The following is a 24,086-nucleotide window of genomic DNA, read 5'->3' on the forward strand; positions in this document are numbered from 1 at the left end:
GGCACGCTAACGTTTGTTGTTACAAATGACATAAGTCAAATCTCAAATTGCGAATAAATGTATAGAGTTCGACCAGTTTTATTAAAAGTACAAATGTAAACCTTTCCTCAGTTGAGTTAGAGTTCCGACTGTGTGCGCTGGACCCTAGCGTTGCCTAAGTCATATATACATACTTAACTCTTAAGGTTATCACTTTTAACTTGACTGTGATAGCGATGGAGTCGATTCCTTTTAATCCGATATTGGAATACAATCCCGATACACTGTTTTTTATAAGGAAACAGTATGACTTGGACAAATTGGAGAGAATAGAGGAAGCCATCACCATTTTAAAAGATTGGCTCCAGAAACAGGATCATATAGTTAAGAAAAATTATTGTAAGTAAATATTAAGTAGGTATAGATACAACATGCCCAAGCTTCACGGAATCTTCTTCGTTTTTTGTTTATTTTAAACTAGCGGACACCCACGACTTCATCGGCGTGGAAATCAATATAAACTTTCAAGCCCTGTTTCACCACTTTTGAGTTTGAATTAAAAAAAAATTTAAATCCCATTATATTTCGTATTTTTTTTAAGATTTATGAATAAATTTTTAAAACTGTAACTCTTAAAATCTAGGACTTTCTATACAAACTTTCAACCACTACTTCACCCGCTTCTTATTTTATTTTTGAAATAAAAAGTATTCTATAACCTTTTCCGTATTATGGTCTTAAAACGTACCAAGTTTTATTTGACAAATAAACACGGACAGACAAAAAATCGAAAAAAAAAATATTTTTAGCTTATCTATTATATAATGCCCCCCAAAAAATATTTCAAAATATCTTAAATGTACAGAATGAACAAAATGTACTGAATTCGTATTATAAGTATAGATTCTAGATGGCGCTAGCGGTGGTGTTTATTTTTTATTTTGAATTGAGTATAAATTAATTATTGAAATTTATTTATCTGCAACTAAAAGGTAATATATATATATTTGTAAAATTATACATAAATTAGTGAGCGTACCTTCTTAAAAATCAACCTCTTAAAGTGTTTTTCAGATAGCATGGGTACGGGACAGTTGCCTTATGACGTTCGTATTACGTACTATTATCGTGAATCGCGGCTAACTTTCAAGAGTGAAACGACCTGTCACCCTCATGCTATCTAAAAAAAACTATAATACTTACTTTAAACTTTGTTCGAAGCTATTGCGATACGTGATGATTTCTGCCATTTCAGACTAACGTAAGCCGCATAAAAAGCTTCTCACTAGGTACCTATGTATCTAATTTTAATAAAAAAAAAAATATTTTTTAGCATCAAATTATTTGGAGAGGGTCATCATCTTAAGTAAGGGTTCCGTGGAAAGAGCGAAGGCGAAACTAGATAAAATAGCTACTTTTCGAACTCTGCTGCCCCAGTACTTTGAACCGATAGACAATTTGAAGAAGACTCTATTAAATGATTTGTAAGTAGCTTGATGAATTATTTCTTCTAATTCGTTTTTAATTTTCTTGAAGACAATATTTAAAAAAAAAAATATTTATAGTAGGCTAGTTGACAGTTTTTTTAAATGGTCATAAAAAGTTTATTATCGTTTTACTAGATTGAAAAAAAAATCATATATTTTTGACACGTGATAACATACATGTAAAAGTTAGTTCTTGACAATACGAGCCAAAACGCCTGTCGGACATGATGGTCTATTTTCAAACTGTTTCATGACGTCACTATTACGAACCCCATAAAAACGGAGCGTTTTACAAAAATATTACCTACTCAATTAGTTTGACGTTTAGTACATCAAGTAATATTGTGATGTCACAAAATGGAAGACAGCGGTTTTGGCGTTTGGAAAATTAAAAAAAATACATGGTTAATTAATTAAGTTGTGTAAGACATCGTTAACTTTTATTAATCATAAAATCGATATTTTTCGGACCCTTATTCTATGTAATACACAAAATAAATATTGTGTATTTTAAATTTGATATAAGTCAACTACCCTATTAACTGACTCCCGCGGTTTTTCCCGTGTAGCTCTCGTTCCCGTGAGAATAAAACCGCCGTGACTTCGTCCGCGTAAACGTTAGGCCCCTTTCAGACGGCAGATCAGTTTTTTGCAGGATCCCGTTTTCTGCAGGATCCCATTTGATCGCGAAAGTGTTTGTATGCTAGCGTTCACAGGAGCATTCTGCATGCGGGATCCTGCAAAAAAACCGATCCGGTCGAATTGTCTTGTCGAATCTAGCAGTTGACGTCTATTGACTGATAAGGTAAGGTAAGGTTCACACGTGTTCACCTGATAGCTGATGTAAGAGTGGTCATTTTTACTGGACCCTGCAAAACTTAACATTGAATTCTTTCATTTTAATAGTTTTGACGTTAAATGACAACCATTTATCTGTAACAGAAACACAAAAATATGAATATACTTTATTAGTAAAACTGGCTGTTTTTGGTGCATTTCCTTATAAAAAACACACACACTTCTCTATCTGAGCAAATCATACAATGTTCGCTATCATATGGAAGACAGAAAAAGATGCATTTTTTTTCGTGTTGAGTAAGTGCCGATGGCTCCATGTGGGACCACTACGGCGTCACTGGGGGTAATAGATGCAATACATTTTCAGAAAGTGAGTTTCGAGTACGAGCGCTTTGATAATTAGAGCCTCTGCTTCCTTACTAAAGCTCTTGCTTACGGCTCGAGCTTGCAATTTCGCCTCGGCTATAATTTCAACTTAACGCACTTATATCATAATGTACTATTACAGAATTACCGGAATACCATCGAAACTGACTCCTGATCACTACCGGGTGGTGATAACAGACCATAAAATCAAACAAGCTGATTCGGGACTAATGGATTTCTACAGATATCTTATTATGGTAAAAATTATATGTAAATAAAATAGATTTAAGTTTTTTTTACTACAATCTCACCTGATGGTAAGTGATTATGCAATCTAAGATAGAAATGCTAAATCGCTTGGCGGTACGTCTTTGCCGATAGGGTAGGTAGGGAGGTGGCGGGCTTCGGTCGTGGCTAGTTAAAACCCAACCAGCAAAGATGTACGTTTTTATTTACGTTATTTTGCGTTCCGCTATGATATCATGTAGAAACCGAAAGTGGTGTGGATTTTCATCCTCCTCCTAACAATACCCTGCTTCCATTTTCGATTGCATCATCATTGATTGATAGCTGAGATTGTAGAAGCTAACTTGTAAAGAATAAAAAAACATGAAGATGAAAATAACTCATCATCGTCATCATGTCAGCCGATGGACGTCCACCGCAGGACATAGTCATCCAGCGAATCTCTGCGACTCGCTTGATGTCGTCAATCCACCTGGTGGGGGGTCGACCAACACTGCGTTTTTCTGCGCCATTTTAGCACCTTGGCACCCCTAGGCTCTTCGAAAATGACTATTTTATAATAATTATTATTTTACAGGTTGCTGAGTACATACAGTGCAATGACTATTTGAATGGCGTAGAGGTGATCCTTGATTACAGAAATTCAAACCTTTTAGAAATAATAAAAGCTTTGAATTTAGTAGAAATACAGCAAATTTTTTCAATCATAATGGTATGTATTATTTTTTTTTATAATATTTAAAACATCGGTGATCAGGTACGACGAAGATGCGAGCGTGCGTATAAGTTATCATTAGGTTATTGGGAACTTTATTTTATAGGGTAAATACACATTAAAGTAAAATTGCCAGATAGAGCGCACGGAATACGGCAGTGATGCAGACTTCCGTGGGTTTGAATCCGGTCCGGGGCATGCACCTCCAACTTTTCAACCCAACTTTTCAGTTGTGTGCATTTTAAGAAAATTAGATATCATGTGTCTCAAACAGTGAAGGAAAAACATCGTGACGAAACCTGCATACCAGAGACTTTTCTTAATTCTCTGCGTATGTGAAGTCTGCCAATCCGCATTGGGCCAGCGTGGCGGGCTGTTGGCCTAACCCCTCTCATTCTGAGAGAAGACTCGAGCTCAGCAGTGATTCGAATATGGGTTGATAATGATAATGATGATGATGATGATTGCACGATACTTAAAATGCAGAGTGGCACCATAACTTCCAAACGGATGAAGCGATTTCAATTTAGTTTTTACGTATTAAAGGTGACTTATGTGCGAGTGTTCTTAGACATGTTTGATGAAAATCGGTTGAGTGAAAGCGGAAAAAATAACCATCAAAGAGAATATTGATGACCTGTTTTAACAGACTCAGAAGTGATTACAAAATTAAAATAAAACTAATGTCGAACAAAGGTTATGATACACAACATTTGTCAGGACAACTTAATTAACAAATCAAACTGTAACCAAAATAAGACCCTAGAATGGCAGAGAATAACCTTGAGTGAAGTCACGCACTTGTGAACGTTGTATGTAGGCTTAAAGGTACCTTTGACTGTTAACAAACACTCCCCGCCTTTTCTACTTAAGTCACTCTCCCCGCCTATCCTAAGTAACCCATAAAAAACACAACAAGAGATGCGGACGGCTCGAATGCCACGAGAACACTGAAGCCAACACGAGATCGAGCGACATCATATCCGTCTCAAACTACTATTTCCTACACTATTGATTAAAAACATGTAAATTTAAAAGTGGCGGCGTCGTTGCAACGCGGCGATTACACTAGATCGAAAGTAATTAATAATTTCAGGACCTTCGGGGGTTTTCAAAATTTTAAATTTCTTATCTCTTTTTTCAGGAAGGCTACGGTATGCGTATAAAAGGCATCCACTTTATAACAACGTCAAAAGCGATAGACACAGTGGTTTATCTGTTCAAGTCAGCGCTAAATAAGAAAGTTGCCGAGCGAATCCATGTCCACAATAATGTGGACACGTTACACAAACACATACCTAAAGATATACTACCCTCTGACTATGGTGGCCAGGCGAAATCATTACTTGAATTAAGTCGTAAGTAAACTTTACCCTATTTATACCTAGTCGAATAGTCACTACTTTTAGCAGACTCAGAAATGATTACAAAAATAAGAAAACCAATGTCGAAAAAAGGTTATGATTCACAACATTTGTCAGAAATACTTAATTAACAAATCAAACTGTAACCAAATAAGACCCTATAATGGCAGAGAATGACCTTGATTGGAGTCACGAACTAGTGATCGTTATATGTAGGGTTAAGGGGTCCCTTGATACCTAACTAACACTCCCCTTTTCCACTGAAGTCACGCTCCCCGCCTATCCCAAAATAACGAAAATGTCCAACAAAAGGTGCGGAAGGATCGAACGTTACGGCAAGAATGAGCTAGACCGTGCGGCAAGCGACTTATATCGCCAGTCATTTCCACCTGATGGCTACTCATGTCTAACTCCCTACTCTTTACGGAAAAAAGTCGCGCCACCTAGCGTCGGCACAAGCCAACACGAGATCGAGCGATGTCATTCATATCCATCTCAGACTATTTTTTACACCTGTATAGAATAGGCTAGTTGACACTTTTTTTAAATGGTCTTAAATAGTTCTTTATCGTTCTCTTAGATTAAAAAAAATATTATTTTGAGGCGTGATTACATGGAAATTTTAGTTTTTAAATATGTTTTTGACAATGCAAGCCAAAACACCTGTCAGCCATGATGGTCTATATTTTAACTGTTTCATGACGTCACTATAACAAATCCCTTAAAAACGGAGAGTTTGACAAAAATATTAGCTAACAATTAGTCTGACATTTAGTGAATCAATTAACATAGTGACGTCACAAAACAACGTTATTGAAGTTTGGATAATTTGAAAAAATACATATTTTTTAAATGAAGTTTTTTTTATGGAATCCTTAACTTTTATTAATTATTGATGTCGTGTATTTCTGACCCCTAAACCGTGTACTTGACTATGTCACTTGCCTGTCTGTCTAAACACTGTCAACTGTCAACTTTCAAACAACAAAGTTGCAACTGATATATTTTTTTTTTAATTCCCAGATGACCTAAAAGCAGAGTTAAATTCAGAAAACTACCTTAAGCATTATAAAGAGATGCAGAAAGCCTGTACCAATGAAAACTATCGGCGAGACGACAAATTCAACGAACAATGCGTGGGAATACCTGGCTCCTTTAGACAACTGAGCGTAGATTAAAAAATAATACTATTAACTAAAACGTGTTGCTTAGTAATAATAGCCTAACTAGAAAAATTAGAAACCTAACCAGGTTGCGGGATGAAAAGGGGATCTAGTTTCTTCTATTAGCAGCGCAGAATAGGGAATGGGGAGCATCGCAGTCTGTGCGGGGCAATGGACTAGAACCCCATAGGCCAAAAGGCCTCCACTTTAGGGGATGCAAAACATAACCAGGGTAAAAGGTTGCCTCGCGTCTTACATAGGCAAGCTGGCAATGCCTCTAAGCCTCTCCTGACTCACTTGATAGTAGACACACATATAACTACAAATAAGCTTAAGAGAAAAAACGTGTGTGTGTGAACAGAAGTGGTAACTTAAACCTGCTGTGTGCATGAGAGAAAGAGTGACGTAACGCGTTAAGTTACGAAGTAGTTTACCCTCCCATAAGAAGATATCACATCAACATGACCGGAGGGGTAAGATTTACTCTTCGAAACCACCCAGTTCTCCAAAAAACCGCGATGTCCAAAAAAAAAATCAAAAATCATTTATTTCAAGTAGGCTGGCTCAGTTTACAAGCACGTCAGTAGGCTATTTGTAAAGATTCTACCACCGGTTTGGAAAGCAGGTTCTGCTGAGAAGAAACTGGCAAGAAACTCAACAGTTGACTTCAACGCTGAATAATATTTGTGCCCCCAATCCAGGTTTAATATTTCTGGTTAGGCTTTATTACTATTTTCATGATTAATAAAAAAAAGTACTCTTTGTTCTCTGTTTTATATTCTGTGGATAAAATCTGTAGTCTATGAAATGAGAATGACAGGTCTGATATGATTGGATATTGCAAAAGGCGCCATTTATTGTAATAACCAATAGGAACGTTTGGCGGCCAAACGGAAAAATGGAGGGTTATGGTGACGTGAGTGGTGAAAGAAGGGGAAAAATAGATCATTCTTTGAAAGTGTCGCGAAGAAACGTGGTTTTGAGAAATAGTGTAACACTAGATATATTATAATTTAATTTGTAATTGAAGAAAGGTGGAATAAAGTTTTGTAAGGAACTAACTACTGAAGTATATTTTTGTTTCACACTATCATAGACAGAACATAGATACAGGTTGGTGACTGATGGTCAGGATGGATGGTATTTCATACAAAAAACTCGTATGTTGTCAATTTAAAGAAATTATTCGTATCTGGGTGGTTGAATCTTGGTAAATTTTGTGCAGGTAGTAAGTAATAGTTTTCTTATACTTGGATTATTAATTAAGTACCTACTCAATGCATAAAAGTTAAGTCAAATAATGTTTGCATTATGGCATGATTACATAATGACAAAAAATTTAAAAGATAAGAAATTTTATTTTAATTATATTGGATTATTATTTTGCACTATTCATCATCGTCGTCTGACAGAACATAAAAACGACTGTCTATAAAAAGCTGTATGTAGGTAAGAGTGTATTGCACAACCTGCAATAATATCGCATTATAGTTGAGTCCGATGTACTATTTCATATCATTCAGTGTTTTTGTAAGACTTATTATTGTATAAACGGAAAAATTGTCAATTAATTCAATAAATAGGCGCCTTTTGTTATACGAAACGTCTTATTATTCAATAATAATTAATCAATCTGTGGCGTTCATACGCGACTAAAGGCATAGGAAAGGTTGTCAATGCTTATCAGGTCAAGACTTTACCTATGTTGGTTAATTGGTTACCAATATGTTAACTAGTGCATACCTTGATCGGCAATCGTAAACACGGCACTTTAATCATTAACAGTCGAGTGCAAATATGGAAATGACGGTTTAATTTATAGTGATTTTAATATACCTACCTATACCTACTGTAACATGGCTCTTATCTCAGGGGTTTTGAACTAAACTCAAACTTAACTTTACATAAATATAAATTCTTGTGTTTTGGGCCAAGCGCCATCTCTTGGGTCACCTGATACATGACTTAATGTGTCAGACACATGAATACACGAATCAAAGTCTTAAATACAAGCGTCGCAAAAACCTATCCACGGAATATGAACGAGTATTATGTCTTATAATATTCAACTATATTAAAAAAATAAAACGTACCAAATAAAAAGGTGGAAATTATTGTTAAGTTGTTGTATGTTTTGTGATAAATAAACATTTTTGTTGGAACTGATTAACCCCTTTCTTCAATTAAATTATGCACGATAAATTTAGCTAGGTCACTTGGCTTCTAAAGCCCAAAGTTGGGAAGTAGATGGTGTTACACCCCCGTGTCTTGGACTCATCTGTTCTTTCATTAACATCTGATAGTGGTCGTTTAAGATATAATATCACCCGGTAACCCGCATTGGATCAGTATGGATGGTGTTTTATTAATTGATATCCTCAGTTGATATCGATATATTTCTGACTCTTATTCCATGTCAACTGTATGTTACCAGAGGATTTTGAGTAACAATGGCCATATAGCCCGTCGCCTTCCCGATAACCTGGATAAAATAATAGTGGTGGGCAAGGTGAAGGGGAAACTACTGCCATTAGAAAACCTGAGGACCGGACTGTGTAGAGGGGAATTGATAGCAACGCATCAAATGGACTGCAGTGGGGACACGACCTTCAGCAATGAAGAATGCGACCAAGAAGACATTCCGTGTACTTTGTGAAATTAATATCACAATCTCTCTATCCGCTGATAAGATTGGCTGCTTATTAGGAGCTCAGGTTGACAAACTTTTAGGTTTTAATTTAAGTAAGTATTTCTGGCTAAGGCAGGCTCTTAAACAAGTAGTGTTTTCCAAACGAATTCTGCCACAAAGAACTCCGCTTCTAAAAGGAACGCAGAGGATGCTGAGTGTTTCCTAAAATTGTGTGTTCAAGTAATACCGGCCTAGAAATTTTAGTAATCATTGGAGGCTTTTGTTAGAACACTCCACTGTTAATAGCAAGAATGTTGTGGCACTTTTATTAAAGGTTCACTGTCCATCGTCAAAGGGGAAACTAAAAGGAATTTTAAAGGTCTAACGAAATTACCGACGTCATGGTAAAAGCTCGTTTACAAAAGGCTATTTTTATGTCGTTTTATGTAGATGATAATTGAATTATTAAATACTTTCTATAACACCTCTGTAGTCTATATAGTTAAAACAGAAAATACGAAACAGTGCGTGTGCTATCTTGGGTAGGTTCGTCTTATCGTAATTTATCTTTAGGTATAATCAAGGAATTCCTTAACCAGCTCACAAGTCCTGGACTTTGCTCGGAGTTTTTCTCTCTACCACGCGATGGACCCGGCACCCGCACGGTGAATCCATGGATTGCTAAGATATTCGTCCCAGGGAGATGGTATTTATAAAAAGCTGATAACTTTTTGTTTGATCACTGATTATGCTATACCTGACGCAAGTAGGTACATAATTGACACGCTGAGTGAGCATTATGTTTATTTACCTACATCTACATTTGCAATAATAATAAAAAATATTATTGATACACATTTAATAGTACGTGAGGTTGTTTGTTACAGATCTTGAAATTTTTGCACAAATTTATAGCAATTTAAGTTTTTCCGCAAACAATAAATAAGGTTGTGTTGCGGTTTTGCAAAAATCAACCCATTGCCACTATAAAATAGAAGTTTAAATAGAAAATCAGTTTGAAAACATAAAAAAGTTAGATGAATTTTGATGAATTTTGAGACTCAGTTAAATGGACCACAGTTACAGGCATAGCTGGCTTTTGTACCTATCTTTTTGTAATTGTAATTGCCCTCAAATGAAGTTGCAGTCACCAGCTTGTTATGACTTAATTAAGGCTAGAGCACACCATCCGAAGAGTCCAAGTCATTCTATCAGAATAATAAATAACGAAAAATAATTGACGGAGAATTTAATGTAAAGTAACTACTGTTAGGAATGTCTACAATTTTACTGTCATCTCTGTGGCTAGAGTTACACATATTGCTAATATTGACGGCCTCCGTGGCGCAGTGGTATGCGCGGTGGATTTACAAGGCGGAGGTCCTGGGTTCGATCCCCGGCTGGGCCGATTGAGCTTTTCTTAATTGGTCCAGGTCTGGCTGGTGGGAGGCTTTGGCCGTGGCTAGTTACCACCAAGCGATTACGTGCCGTGTGTGTCCGAAAGGAGTGTGGATTTTCATCCTCCTCCTAACAAGTTAGCCCGCTTCCATCTTATTACATCATCACTTACCATCAGGTGAGATTGTAGGCAAGGGATAACTTGTAAGGAATAAAAAAAAAAATAAAGAAACACACATATTAAATTAAACCCATCTAATTCAAATTATTAAGAGTCACAATTACACTCTCAGTATATGAATTAATAAAAAGTTGCTAGATTTTAGTAATAAAAAAATTACATACAACACAAAATACATAGAACCATCTAAAACAATAAATTATAATGGTAACAGAAAAAAAAATTACAGAAACAAAATAATAATTTTTATGAATAATTTTAAATCAAAAATAATTTCTACTCGCAAGAGCTCTGCACTGGAAGATTTTTCATTTCTTTATGATTCAACTTCCTACGCAAGTATATAACTTTTCTTATTGTGGCTACATTGGAAGATGTCGGTTTGCCAACCTTTCTCAAATAAACAATCTCTTTTGTCTTTAGTTGTGTTGGCTAAAGACTAGAGAGGCTAAATTGAAGTTGGATAGAGATAAACTTTTTAACTAATTACATTCCTTTTTGCAATAGTACTTCTACGCTGGATAGATTCAGTTCTACCATAATCCTAATTCCTATCCTACATATCTATACTAATATTATAAAGCTGAAGAGTTTGTTTGTTTGCTTGTTTGATTGAACGCGCTAATCTCCGGAAACACTGGTCCGATTTGAAAAAATCTTTTAGTATTAGATAGCCCATTTATCGAGGAAGGCTATAGGCTGAATATTATCCCCATATTCTTACGGGAAAAGGAACTAAGCGAGTGAAACCGCGCGGCGTCAGCTAGTAATATTATAAACGCGAAAGTTTGTATGGATGTTTGGATTTATGTTTGGATGTATGTTACTCTTTCACGCCTCAACTACTGAACGAAATTAGCTGAAATTGGTATTAAGATATATTATAGCCTGGATTAACACATAGACTACTTTTTATCCCGGAAAAATCCATGGTTCCCGAGGGATTTGTGAAAAACTAAATTCCACGCGGACGAAGTCACGGGCGTCCGCTAGTATCTAATATAGTATGTAAACTTATCAGTATAATCGGTTTACTTACGGATCCTTTTTAGTTACTGCTGTGTGCACTATGCCCTAGCGTTACCTTCGTCTTATAATATATACGTACTTAAGTCTTAAGGTCTGTCACTTTTCGCTTGACCGCGGTAGCGATGGAGTCCATTCCTTTTAATCCGATATTGGAATACAATTCCGATACACTGTTATTTATAAGAAAACTGTATGACTTGGATAAATTGGAGAGAATGGAGGAAGCCATCACCATTTTACGAGATTGGCTCAAGAAACAGGATCATATTGTTAAGAAAAATTATTGTAAGTAGGTATATAATAAGCACTATATACTGTGTTATATTAAATAAATAAATAAATAAATATACTTAAACAATACACATGACTATCTAGCCCCAAAGTAAGCATACAGAGTAGCTTGTGTTATGGGTACTAAGATAGTTGATATTATGATATTCATATACATTTATATACTACATATAAATATTTATATAATGTATAAATACACACAGACACTGGAAAACACCCATGCTCATCACACAAATATTTTCCAATTGTGGATGCACTGCGCCACGCGACCGTCAAATTTGATAAAAGTCTTCAAACAGTGCGTGTTGCCAGTGATGACCTACGGTTCTGAGACTTGGTCGCTAACTATGGGCCTCATAAGAAAGCTCAGAGTCACACAGCGGGCGATGGAACGAGCGAGGAGTATCTTTGCGTGATCGAATCAGAAATGACGAGATACGCAGAAGAACCGAAGTCAACGCGACACGCTGAAGTGGCAATGGGCGGGGCACATACTCGTAGTTCGACGCTCTAGGCTCTACGTGCCGATGGACGTTGGAGTACCAAGATGCTGGAATGGCGTCCCCGCACTAGAAAGCGCAGTGGATTCGCTGGATGCAGGCGGCTCAGGACTATGATGCTTGGAAGTCCCAAAAGGCCTATGTCCTACAGTGGACGTCCATCGGCTGATATGATGATGATGATGATGATGCTGATGATGATGATGATATTGACCGGTCCCATAGGGATAGATTTTTTTGTTGTAAGAAGATTTGGTTTGGTTGCGTTTTCATACAAACGTTCATTCTCTTAAAAATTTTCCTTGTAAAACCCGTATGCGTCCTCTGACCTCTGCCTTCGATTCGGATGGCGTAAGCTCGAATCCGGTCTGGGGCATGTACCTCCAACTTTTCAGTAAATTACATTTTAAGAAATTTAATATCACGTGTGAGACACAAAAAAGGAAAAACGTCGAGAGGTAACCTGTGTACGAAGTCTGACAATCTGCATTGGGCCAGCGTTGTGGACTAATCCCTCTCATTCTGAGAGGAGACTCGTGCTCAACAGTGAGCAGAATGTAGGATAATGTGTATTTGTGTGTTTGGGCTCTCCTGTATGATAAACAAAATAAATAAAGAATCACTCACATTCTCCAAAACCGATCTCGAGTTAACAAAAAAAAACACTTATTTGTTGTTATAAAAAATCAAATCATATGCCAAACGGATATATATGATTTTGATGCTAATAAGTAATTAATTAAACAATCAAGATGTAATTTAAGGTAATTAGCACACGCATACAAAAATTAAACGTAACCTTTTGTGCAGGATAATAATATTATTTGTATAGTAGATAACTGCATCATAAAATGCATTTTTAATTACACGATTTTACTTCTGCTTACTGCATGATTGTGTAAATATAAATTTATAAATGACTAGCGGACGCCCGCGACTTCGTCCGCGTAAAAATTGATGTAAACTTCTCTACCTCTACCTTACCCTGCTCGTAAACCTACCCAACCCTAACCTACCCTACCCCTACCTTACTCCTACCCTACCGCTAACGCTAACCCTACCCTCCCCCCACCTTACCCCTACCCTAACCCTACCCGTAACCTATCCATACCCTATCCTACCCTACCCCTAATCTACCCCTACCCTACCCCTACCTTACTCTTACCCTACCGCTAACCCTAACCCTTCCCTACCCCTACCTTACCCTAACCCTACTCTACCCGTACCCAACCCCTACCCTACCTTACCCCTATCCTACTCCTCCCCTACCCTATACGTTCCATATCCTTCCCCTACCTCTACCTTGCCCCTAACCTACACTACCCCAACCTTATCCGTACCCTACCCTACCCTACACTTTCCCTAAATTATCCCTACCCTACCTCTATCCTACCACTTCCCTACCCCTATTCTATCCCTACCCTCAGCAAAATTGGTCCAGCCTTTTGTGCGTGGTGCAATGACCAAAAGACTATAATTTCCCAAGCGACTTCTATGCTAATACTATAAAGAAGTAAAGTTTGTGTGGTTGTCGGGGGTAATCTCTGGATCTACTGGACCGATTTGGAAAATTCTTTTACCAATAGAAAGCTACATTATTTGCGAGTGTCATAGGCTATGTTTGGTCCTCATATTCACACGGGAACTGGTACCATGTAATTGAAACCGCGGGGCGTCATATAGCGGCATTTTTGCAACTTTCAGAAATTTTGTATTATCTCCGAAACTATATAACTAATTAACATACTGTAAAGGGCAAATATTATCTCTATAATATCCTTGTGATTATTAAATAATTTATTTTGATAAGGATTTAAGTTTAGTTGTGTAAATAATGACGTAAACCTTAGTTTAAAATTTAAATAATTTATTAAAGTACTAAAGGTACTATATCTGCTAAAATATAAAAGATAGATATATGGTGTCGCGGACTTTTTTGTAGAACTTTTAAAGGTTCAAAAAGCCTCCATACATTTATTTCAGTTATACGCAATGGTTGAGGCAGCGCATGCGAATAAGTAAGTTTTTCGGTCAGACCTGTAAGAGAAAACCCGCGATAACTCAGTAGTTATATACGAAAGAAATATAAAATATAGCCTATAGCACTCCCCGATAACGTAGCATTCTATTGGTGAAAGAATTTTTAAAATCGGACCAGTAGTTCCGAAGATTACCCCATTTCAAAGAATTGTTACAAACTTTACCTCTTTATAATATTAGTATAGATATAGACTAGCAGACGCCCGCAACTTCGTCCGCGTGAAATTTAGTTTTTCACAAATCCCTCGAGAACCATGGATTTTTTCGGGATTAAAAGTAGCCTATGTGTTAATCCAGAGTAAAATATATTTCCATTCCAAATTTCAGCAAATTCGGTTCAGTAGTCGAGGCGTGAAAGAGTAACAAACATTCATATCATCAAAATCATCAGTTTTCGCAAATCTCGGGAAACCATGGTTTTTTCGGGATAAAAAGTAAAATAATCCACAGTAAAATCTATTTCCATTCCAAATTAAACATCCAAACAAACATCCCAACATACATCCAAACATCCATACAAACTTTCGCGTTTATAATATTAGTAGTATCATATTATCAGTAGGATATCGACACCACATTTTATGACAGTTGGGGGTCTGGATCCTTAAACTTTGCTATCATCCAAAATTCCAAAGCCAATACAAACACAATACAAACTCCATAATTGGTTACCTACTGTACTTACCTATGATAGGCGCACTGTTGACAAGCTTCCAGCCTTCCTAAAAATATATCAGGCCCTGCATTCTGTATAGTTACAGCGATGGGACATCGTTCGTTTGAATGGCAAACGTCGTTGTTATTGACATATAGGCCAATATTACATCGACGAGTATAAAGAACAAGAATCGATATCCAGCTGGCCATGGCCAATGATATTTTATATGTATAGATGGGCCACTAGCGCATTCAAACTGAGGCGGACAAATGTGGAAAATTGACTTTCTTTTTTTATTCTTTACAAGTTAGCCCTTAATTACAATATTACCTGGTAAGAGATGATGCAAACTAAGACGGAAGCGGGCTTACTTGTTAGGAGGAGGATAAAAATCCACACCCCTTTCGATTTCTACACGACATCTTACCGGAACGCTAATTCGCTTTGCTGTACGTCTTTGTCAGTAGGGTGGTAACTAGCCACGGCCAGAGCCTCCCACCCGCCAGAGCTGGACCAATTAAGAATAACTCAATCAAGCCAGGACCTCCGTCTTTTAAATCCAGTGCGCATACCATTGCGCCACGGAGGCCGTCAACTTCATTTCATTTAGTCACTTATTAAACAACGAACGCTAATTAAACATTTACTATAGAAATATCGTCTATCAGGAATATCGTATATGTTCAGGAAGTGTAAAAACTATATATATGTCGCCGAGTGAGTTATTTCAACGGAAAGCAAAATCTACGTTAATTATTGCGATAATATTAGAATCAGGTTTTCATGTAATTGAGATTTATTTATTTACTGTTTAAATAAATAAGACTGTAAAAGGTTTCCACCATGCCTGACGTGGCGGCGCTCGACCAACAGGAAACGATAACGATATTGCTTTAAAATGGGGCGTAGGCGGTGCGCTTTACGGGGTTAAGGTGCTCTGCCACTCTGTAGCCGGTTGGTTGAGTAGTTCAGTGTAATCTCTCTTCTTCTCTCTTCTCCGTTATCAGAAGTAGTATATAGTCGATGCCCCGTTAATTTTGTCTATTATTTCTATTATATATATAATATAATGGAAATAATAGACAAAATTGTGCATGTGTACGCTCAGTGATGTAGCTAAATTCGGATCACCGTTTGCAGTGACTTTGTTGGGACGTAACCATTCTATAGTATAAAATTATCATTGGCTATGGCTGACTCTCGGTCTATTAATATAAATTATTTTCAGCATCAAATTATTTGGAGAGGGTTATTATCATAAGCAAGGGTTCCGTGGAAAGAGCAAAGGCGAAACTAGATAAAATAGCTACTTTTCGGACTCTGCTGCCCCAATATTTTGAGCCGTTAAACGATTTGGAAAAGCCCCTATTAAATGATTTGTAAGTAGCTTAATTCATATTATTTCTTCTAATTTGTTCTTAGGCCGTGATAGCCCAGTAGATATGACCTCTGCTTCCAATTCCGGAGGGTGTGGGTTCGAATCCGGTCCGGGGCATGTACCTCGAAATTTTTAGTTGTGTGCATTTTAAGAAATTAAATATTACGTGTCTTAAACGGTGACGGAAAATCATCGTGAGAAAACCTGTATACTAGAGAATTTTCTCATTCTGAAAGGAGACTCGAGGTCAGCAGTGAACCGAATATGGATTGATAATCATAATGATGATGATGATGATGATGATGATGATGATGATTTTATTATTCGAACAATAGTATCTAAGGTTAGCACATTATACCTACGTAACAAATAAATTCTGCAGCATTATAATTTTAGTAATAGATATATTTACTAACTCAGTACGTTTCAAACATCTGATCTGATAAAAAGAGTTATGTGTAATATTTTGTTTTACAGAGTTACTGGAATTCCATCAAAAATGACCCCAGACCACTACCGGGTGATAATCACAAATAATAAAGCCAAAAAAATCGATGGGGGTCTAATGGATTTCTACAGATATCTTATTATGGTAATTGTTTACGGTTAAATAAGTTTAGGAAGTCGTTAATTATATATAGCAGGGTTTCTCAAACTTTCTGTTAATATTTCCAAGTGATAGCCCTTACTAACCAATGGAACTTCCCCCCCCCCCCCCCCAAAAAAAAAGAAAAAAATAATAATTAGACTGTTTTATGTGTTACCTTTTATTCAAAGAAAATAAGATTTTTATTTGAATAAACATACAGTACCAAAACAAAAGTCTTTGTAATAATAATGTTATGGGTGTCCTTGTTTTTTGTCGCAAATGGATTCAATGTTAGGAGTCATTTTGGACAATTTTAACCTTAACTATAACTCGGTATCAGTTATCAAGCCACCATTACGTAAATCTTGTCGCGATCCCCCTGCCGTCAAATGGCGAACGCCTAGGGTTCGTTTCGTGTTCGTTCGGAAGACGAGGTCCCCGATATCTGACGTCACCCAGACGTGGGCTTTTTAACTCACGATCTCGGGGGCGCCCGGACTGATACCTACACTCAGGCCAAAACACCCTTAACGAACGGCCTTCTAAGCCGAGGTCCGAGTCTCGGAGGAGACGCCCTTAGAGAGTCGTTCCGCCCATCTACTCTGCTTCTGCCTTCAGGCCCCATCAGGCGATGCTTCTGCGCTCGCCCAAACCCCCCGGTGACGCCGCTAAGGTCCCATAAGGAGCCTACGGCACTTACACAATCAGAAAAAAAAATGCCAACTAACATACGTCAACGTTAGTGAATTACCCTATTGATAGTGATTATGTTTATATAATTACTACGAGTGGTTGTTCATCTATTGAGTAACAATACATATTACTGACATTTATTATTTTCCTCATAGTATATGATTAATATTTTTTATAATAATTATTTTACAGATTGCTGAGTACATGCAATGTAATGACTATTTAAATGGCGTAGAGGTGATCTTCGATTACAGAGAAGCAAACCTTATAGAGTTAATAAAAGCATTGAATTTAGTTGAAATGCAGCAAGTTTTAGCAATCGTTATGGTATGTCGTGTTGTTCTTCTAATAATATCTTATAACTAGCTGACGCCACGTGATTTCACCCGCGTGGTGCTCGTTCCCGTAGGAATACGGGGTAATATATACTATCATTATTATAAAATTACAAAATCTTTTATCGTAAGTAAATGAAAATTCATACAGTTTAAGCTTCCTAACATTTAATGTGACATTTTCTATAAACATAAACGCACAAATAACAAAGATATTAGTAATTTTGTTTGAACGCCCATACAAATCTAATGATCATTAAGTACCTAAGACGTCATTAATTCGTACCATTTTGTATGGGGCGATTTTCAGGGATCCGTGACAGCGCTGCAAATCTGACCCTTTAAATACCTGTAGCTCCGAAAGTATTGATCGCAGAACCCTAACAGGGAAAACTTTTACAAAATTGCTTTATTATTAGCATAGGTACTCTTAATTTATATACAATTTAAAAAACTGTCATCATCTCTATTCTGTCATACATGAATTTTTTTAGAAACTTTAACCGTTAGCCGTTAGCTCACAATAGGAACATATCCCCTGATTTTGAAACATTCTTCGTTGATCATCCGCTTCTATTAGTCTTAGCGTGATAATATATAGCCTATAGGTAGCTTTTCACGTTATATAGGCTATCTAACACTGAAAGAAGTTTTTAAATCGGACCAGTAGTTCCTCAGATTAGCGCTTTCAAAGAAACAAACTCATCAGCTCTACAATATTACCTACCATAGATTATTTAATGTACATTATATTTCATACTATCTGTTTTTTTTTTCAGGAAGGCTACGGTATGCGTATAAAAGGCATCCACTTTATAACAACATCAAAAGCGATAGACACTGTGGTTTATCTGTTCAAGTCAGCGCTAAACAAGAAAGTTGCCGAGCGCATCCATGTCCACAATAATGTGGACACGTTACACAAACACATACCTAAAGATATACTACCCTCTGACTATGGTGGCCAGGCGAAATCATTACTTGAACTCAGTGGTAAGTAGATTTTGCCCTATTATTTACCGACTTCAAAAAAAAGGATGAGGTTCACAATTCAACGCGTATGTTTTTTCTTTTTTTAATGTTTGTTACCTTATAATTTCGTCATTTCTTAACCAATTTTGAAAATTCTTTTTTCGTTTGAAAGATTATACTTCTAGATTAGTCCTGTTTAATTTTCATGGAAATCGGTTTAGTAGTTTTGTGTTAAAATGAATATAACGCAATTTCATGACTGTGGCGCTATCGTTCACTTATCTGTTTTTAGTGTGCCCTATGATTATAAATAATGAATAGAATAAAGGATTTGAAGGATCATGAGTTCGAATCCTGAGTTGAAACATGAAATTGTGTTTTTCAATTTTCAGTTGCAACTTAGAGTTGGGAAATGTTACACCTCTGTGAACACGCAAATAATTCCAGTCATTTTCACACCTAATTATCACACCTAACAGTTATATTTATACAAACATTATCAAATGTAAATAGAACTTATTGTTATTTATATACGACATAATCAACAAAGTAACACCTGTTTTTTTTTTATTCACAGATGACTTAAAAGCAGAATTAAGTTCAGAAAATTACCTTAAGCATTATAAAGAGATGCAGAAAGCCTGTACCAACGAAAACTATCGGCGGGACGACAAATTCAACGAACAATGCGTAGGAATGCCTGGCTCCTTCAGACAACTGAGCGTAGATTAAAAAAATGCGTGTGTCAGTTCCGACGCACGAATGGAGTTTACTCTTTCAGATCGACTGTCTAAATAGGTGTATGTTGCCCCGCACCATACACTATGTACGTCTTATCTACGTCTGAATAGTGAAAGGTGCGCAACCGAGGAGCAGCAGGCCGCGGCGTGCGCGCACGGTGAAAGGTGCGCAGAATAGGTTGCGCACAGAAAAACGTAACGCTGTCATTCGTTTATCGAATTTTACTGCCCATATTTTTTTCATACTATGAAAAATCGATCCTTAAGGAGTAAACTCCAAAAACAATATTATTATCTAAATCGTATTGTTTAGTAATTATAGCCTTACTAGAAAAATAAAAAGCTTAGTTACTAGGTTGCGGAAAAAAAAACTAATTTATTCCATTAGTATTAGCTTAGAATAATATGACCTTGACTGGAGTGATGAGATCCCCGTATTTTACCTGTTTAAGGATTCGAAAACTAGAAAGATGTATTGGAATGTCATTTGCTATCGACAGGTCACGTGATCAAGATCTGTCGTTTCCATACATTTTTCTAGTTTTCGAAGCGTTAGCGATCGTAGAAAGAGAATCGATGAGCCACTTGGCTAGGGGGGCAGGCTATATAATACTTTCGTAGACAATGCTTATGATTGTGATTTAGACAATAGTCTAAATTATTTTTAAACAAGATGGTATAGTTTTTTTATATATTTCTTCAACTATGATCATTATTAAAGTATGTAATCTATATATCCAATAGATAATAATTAAGTCATACAATGTTTATTTTATGACAAAATTACATAATACCTACCAAAAAAATAAAAGATAAGAAAGTTTACTGTAATTCGTTTGAATATGTATATATTTATTATTATTACAACATTCAATATTTACAAGATTCATATTTATTTTTACACCCCTGAGCCTTGGAGAGCACGTTAAGTAGTCCAGTATCATTAGCATCGTCAGAATAAAGGACTAGTCATCATTAACAGCTGATAGACGTTCACTGCTGGACATAGATCTCTTGCATGGACTTCCAAGCACAACGGTCTCTAGCGGTCTGATATCCTTGGTCCACCTAGTGGAGGATTTCTGATTATGTAAGTACCGAAGGCTCTTTAAAGGGACTTCAGCGGCGTCACCGGGAGGTTTAACCGAGCGTAGAAGCATCGCCTGTGATCACCTGCAATTGTGTGTTCAAGTAATAAAGGAAAGCAATTTTAATAATCATTGGAGGCTTTGTTAGAATACTCCACTGTTAATAACAAGAATGTTGTGGCACTTTTATTAAAGGTTCACTGTCCATCGTCAAAGGGGAAACTAAAAGGAATTTTAAAGGTCTAACGAAATTATCGACATGGTAAAAGCTCGCTTACAAAAGTCTACTTCTAAATCGTTTTATAGTAGATGAACATTAAGTTATTAAATACTTTATAAAATACCTGTAGGTATAGGTAAAAATAAAATATGAAACGGTGCGTATGCTTATGTACGTAATAATCTATCTTTAAGTCGGTACTCTATATTTAGCACTTTGTTACATATAAAATAGACTCGCATTAAGCCATTAAGCGCTTGCCTAGAAGATACCTTTTCAGTTTTGTTTTAAAGATCCCATTTTAGGAATTAGGAAACACAAACTTCGTGACAGGGGTACATAAGTAGCCTAGCCATGTGTGTATAAGAACAAATAGATAAGCTTTCATAAATAGACAGTAAGACTATCAACCTTCCGGTGATGGTCAAGACTTTGAACCTTTGCCAGACGAGATGAGTCTTTGCCCATTGGCGTATCTAGGATTATCTAGGAATATGGCTGGTGGGAGGCTTCGGCCGTGGCTAGTTAGCACCCTACCGGCAAAGACGTACCGCCAAGCGATTTAGCGTTCCGGTACGATGCCGTGTAGAAACCGAAAGGGGTGTGGATTTTCATCCTCCTCCTTACAAGTAAGCCCGCTTCCATCTAAGACTACATCATCACTTACCATCAGGTGAGATTGTAGTCAAGGGCTAACTTGTAAACAATAAAAAAAAAAATATTTCCTAGGGTGGGCCTGGCCATCGACATCATGTCTATTAGTATCATCATAGAATTCCATATCGGTAGCCTAGAATCCTAGGGTGGGCATAGGTTCATTCTAGGGTGGGCACGCCCCTAACGGCCATAACGGCTATATACGCCTGTCTTTGCAATGCAATGATTCTCCTGACTCGGCGATTTACAACATCCAAAGCAGCCAACTGATATTTAGAAGAGCCGTCATAAAATCATTCTGATAAGTCTTATATGCATTTTTTTAAATAAAATTATGAAAAAGATTTAAAATCCTAGTATTAAAATTTTAAAACTTAAAACAAGAACATAGTTTTAAGTACTACTTTTACTTTACTTTACTTTACTTTTTGTGTTTTGTTATATTTTTGCGCCTTATTAATAATTATTGCACTTTCATAAAACAAAATCTTTACTATCATTAAACTTGTAGGTGTAGTATTGTTTCATTTGTAGAGAGATGAATAATATTATCATAGCATTCCATGGATCTAACGTGCGGGTGCCAGATCAATCGTCATGTCTAAGTCCATTTAGAAAATGTTATAACCTAAACTGCTTAGAGCTATTTTTTTTTATTCTTTACAAGTTAGCCCTTGACTACAATCTCACCTGATGGTAAGTGATGATGCAGTCTAAGATGAAAGCGGGCTAACTTGTTAGGAGGAGGATGAAAATCCACACCCCTTTCGGTTTCTACACGGCATCGTACCGGAACGCTAAATCGCTTGGCGGTACGTCTTTGCCGGTAGGGTGGTAACTAGCCACGGCCGAAGCCTCCCACCAGCCAGACCTGGACAAATTAAGAAAATCTCAATCTGCCCAGCCGGGGATCGAACCCAGGACCTCCGTCTTGTAAATCCAACGCGCATATCACTGCGCCACGGAGGCCGTCAAAAGCTAGGAATCGAACCCGGGACCTCTCTGTTGAGACCCACATCACCACCACACCACCAACTGCGATTGAGAGGTCGTCAAAAGAGAGCCTTAGGTTATGGCAAACTACCTGGTTATCGGCACAGATGTCCGATATTTGTATCGTAGATTATATATACACAGAATCAGAAACTGCTGTAAAGTGCAAAATTGTCGATGAAAAAAAAACCTTGTGACCTTTACAAGCTTTTTTTTTATTTAAGCATGAAATAGAAAATATTTTTTTTTTTAATTTTGTTGAATATTTTTACACACCGCTATCCAAATAATTTTAATTAGTAGAAATAGTATTTACGTAAGCACTAACTATGAATATGACCTACGGATTTGTTTAAGGTTAATTATTTCCGCAAATCCTTCGTCTGTGTTAAATTGTTTATTAATTTTGTTTCGGAATGTTTAACTTTATTTTGTTGTTTTTAATTTTTACTAGATACTAGAATTTTTCCATTCCTTGTTCCATGGAAATAAAAAAAAAATATATTAAAGTTACAGTATTTTACAATACTCAACATCTAAAGATTTCAGAATAATTGCGAATCGAGCGTTACACACCTAGGTGACAATAGTAGATTTTGCAAAAAGATCACAGAATTGAGAATTTTTTTTAAATGTAATTATTAGTTTGGTAGTCTATTTTCAGCCTTGGCTATTTACTACCCTACTGGTTCCGGTATAATGGCCTTTATAAACCGTCAGAGGTATGGGGTTCGACGGCCTCCGTGGCGCAGTGGTATGCGCGGTGGATTTACATAACGGAGGTCCTGGGTTCGAACCCCCGCTGGGCCGATTGAGGTTTTCTTAATTGGTCCAGGTCTGGCTGGTGGGAGGCTAGGCTCCAGCTGTGGCTAGTTACCACCGACAAAGACGTACCGCCAAGCGATTTAGTGTTCCGGTACGTTGTCTTGTAGAAACCGAAAGGGATGTGGATTTTCATCCTCCTCCTAACAAGTTTGCCCGCTTCCATCTTAGATTGCATTATCACTTACCATCAGGTGAGATTGTAGAAAAAAGGACCTACTTGTATTATGTGTTGTAAGGGCATTAACTTGTACATCTTCCAAGTAAACCTGCTTCCATCTCAGACTGCATCGCCACTTCACGTCAGACGAGATCACGATCAAACGTACTTGTAGTTAAATAAAAAAAACCCTTGAAAAATCTCGACATTCTACCCTGCACCCTTGTAATAGGCACACAGGCAGGTAAATATCATAGGTGAACGAACTTAGACACAGTTCCTTCCCGGAGTTATAAGGTTTACTGTACCGGTATTTCCAGTGCTTAACCTTGAATTAAATTTTGTTAAAATTTTGCATTTCAAATTGATATTGTTCTTGTCCTTACAACTTCCTGTTTTGTAATATTGGCAATATTTTTAACTGATTTGCGAAATACTGATTTATTTTTGCCAACTATCACAATTTTCGCAAGTTTTAGTACATACTCGTAAATTTTTCGGGAATGAAACGTAGAATATGTGTTAATCCAGAGTAAAATCTATTTTTCCTTGCCAAATTTCGGCAAATCGCTTCTGTAGCCACAGCACTAAGGAG

The 24,086-nt window shown here is 36.9% G+C and overlaps 2 protein-coding genes across 2 annotated transcripts; both read left to right on the forward strand.

Annotated features, from left to right (window-relative positions):
- The first annotated feature begins 215 nt into the window (after nucleotides 1-215).
- Nucleotides 216-7,711, forward strand: LOC112052498 (alpha-tocopherol transfer protein-like). Its single transcript, XM_024091601.2, has 6 exons — nucleotides 216-378; nucleotides 1,313-1,463; nucleotides 2,773-2,887; nucleotides 3,454-3,588; nucleotides 4,736-4,949; nucleotides 5,979-7,711. Exons 1-6 carry the CDS (start codon nucleotides 216-218, stop codon nucleotides 6,131-6,133), a joined length of 933 nt encoding a protein of 310 aa, XP_023947369.2. The 3' UTR covers nucleotides 6,134-7,711.
- A 3,755-nt stretch (nucleotides 7,712-11,466) lies between these two features.
- On the forward strand, nucleotides 11,467-20,635 carry LOC112052497 (alpha-tocopherol transfer protein-like). Its single transcript, XM_024091600.2, has 6 exons — nucleotides 11,467-11,640; nucleotides 16,073-16,223; nucleotides 16,700-16,814; nucleotides 17,697-17,831; nucleotides 18,619-18,832; nucleotides 19,389-20,635. The coding sequence occupies exons 1-6, from the start codon at nucleotides 11,478-11,480 to the stop codon at nucleotides 19,541-19,543; spliced, it is 933 nt and encodes a 310-aa protein (XP_023947368.2). The 5' UTR covers nucleotides 11,467-11,477; the 3' UTR covers nucleotides 19,544-20,635.
- The last annotated feature ends 3,451 nt before the right edge of the window (nucleotides 20,636-24,086 follow it).

Source organism: Bicyclus anynana, chromosome 8 (assembly GCF_947172395.1).
Source record: "Bicyclus anynana chromosome 8, ilBicAnyn1.1, whole genome shotgun sequence".
Taxonomy (NCBI): domain Eukaryota; kingdom Metazoa; phylum Arthropoda; class Insecta; order Lepidoptera; family Nymphalidae; genus Bicyclus; species Bicyclus anynana.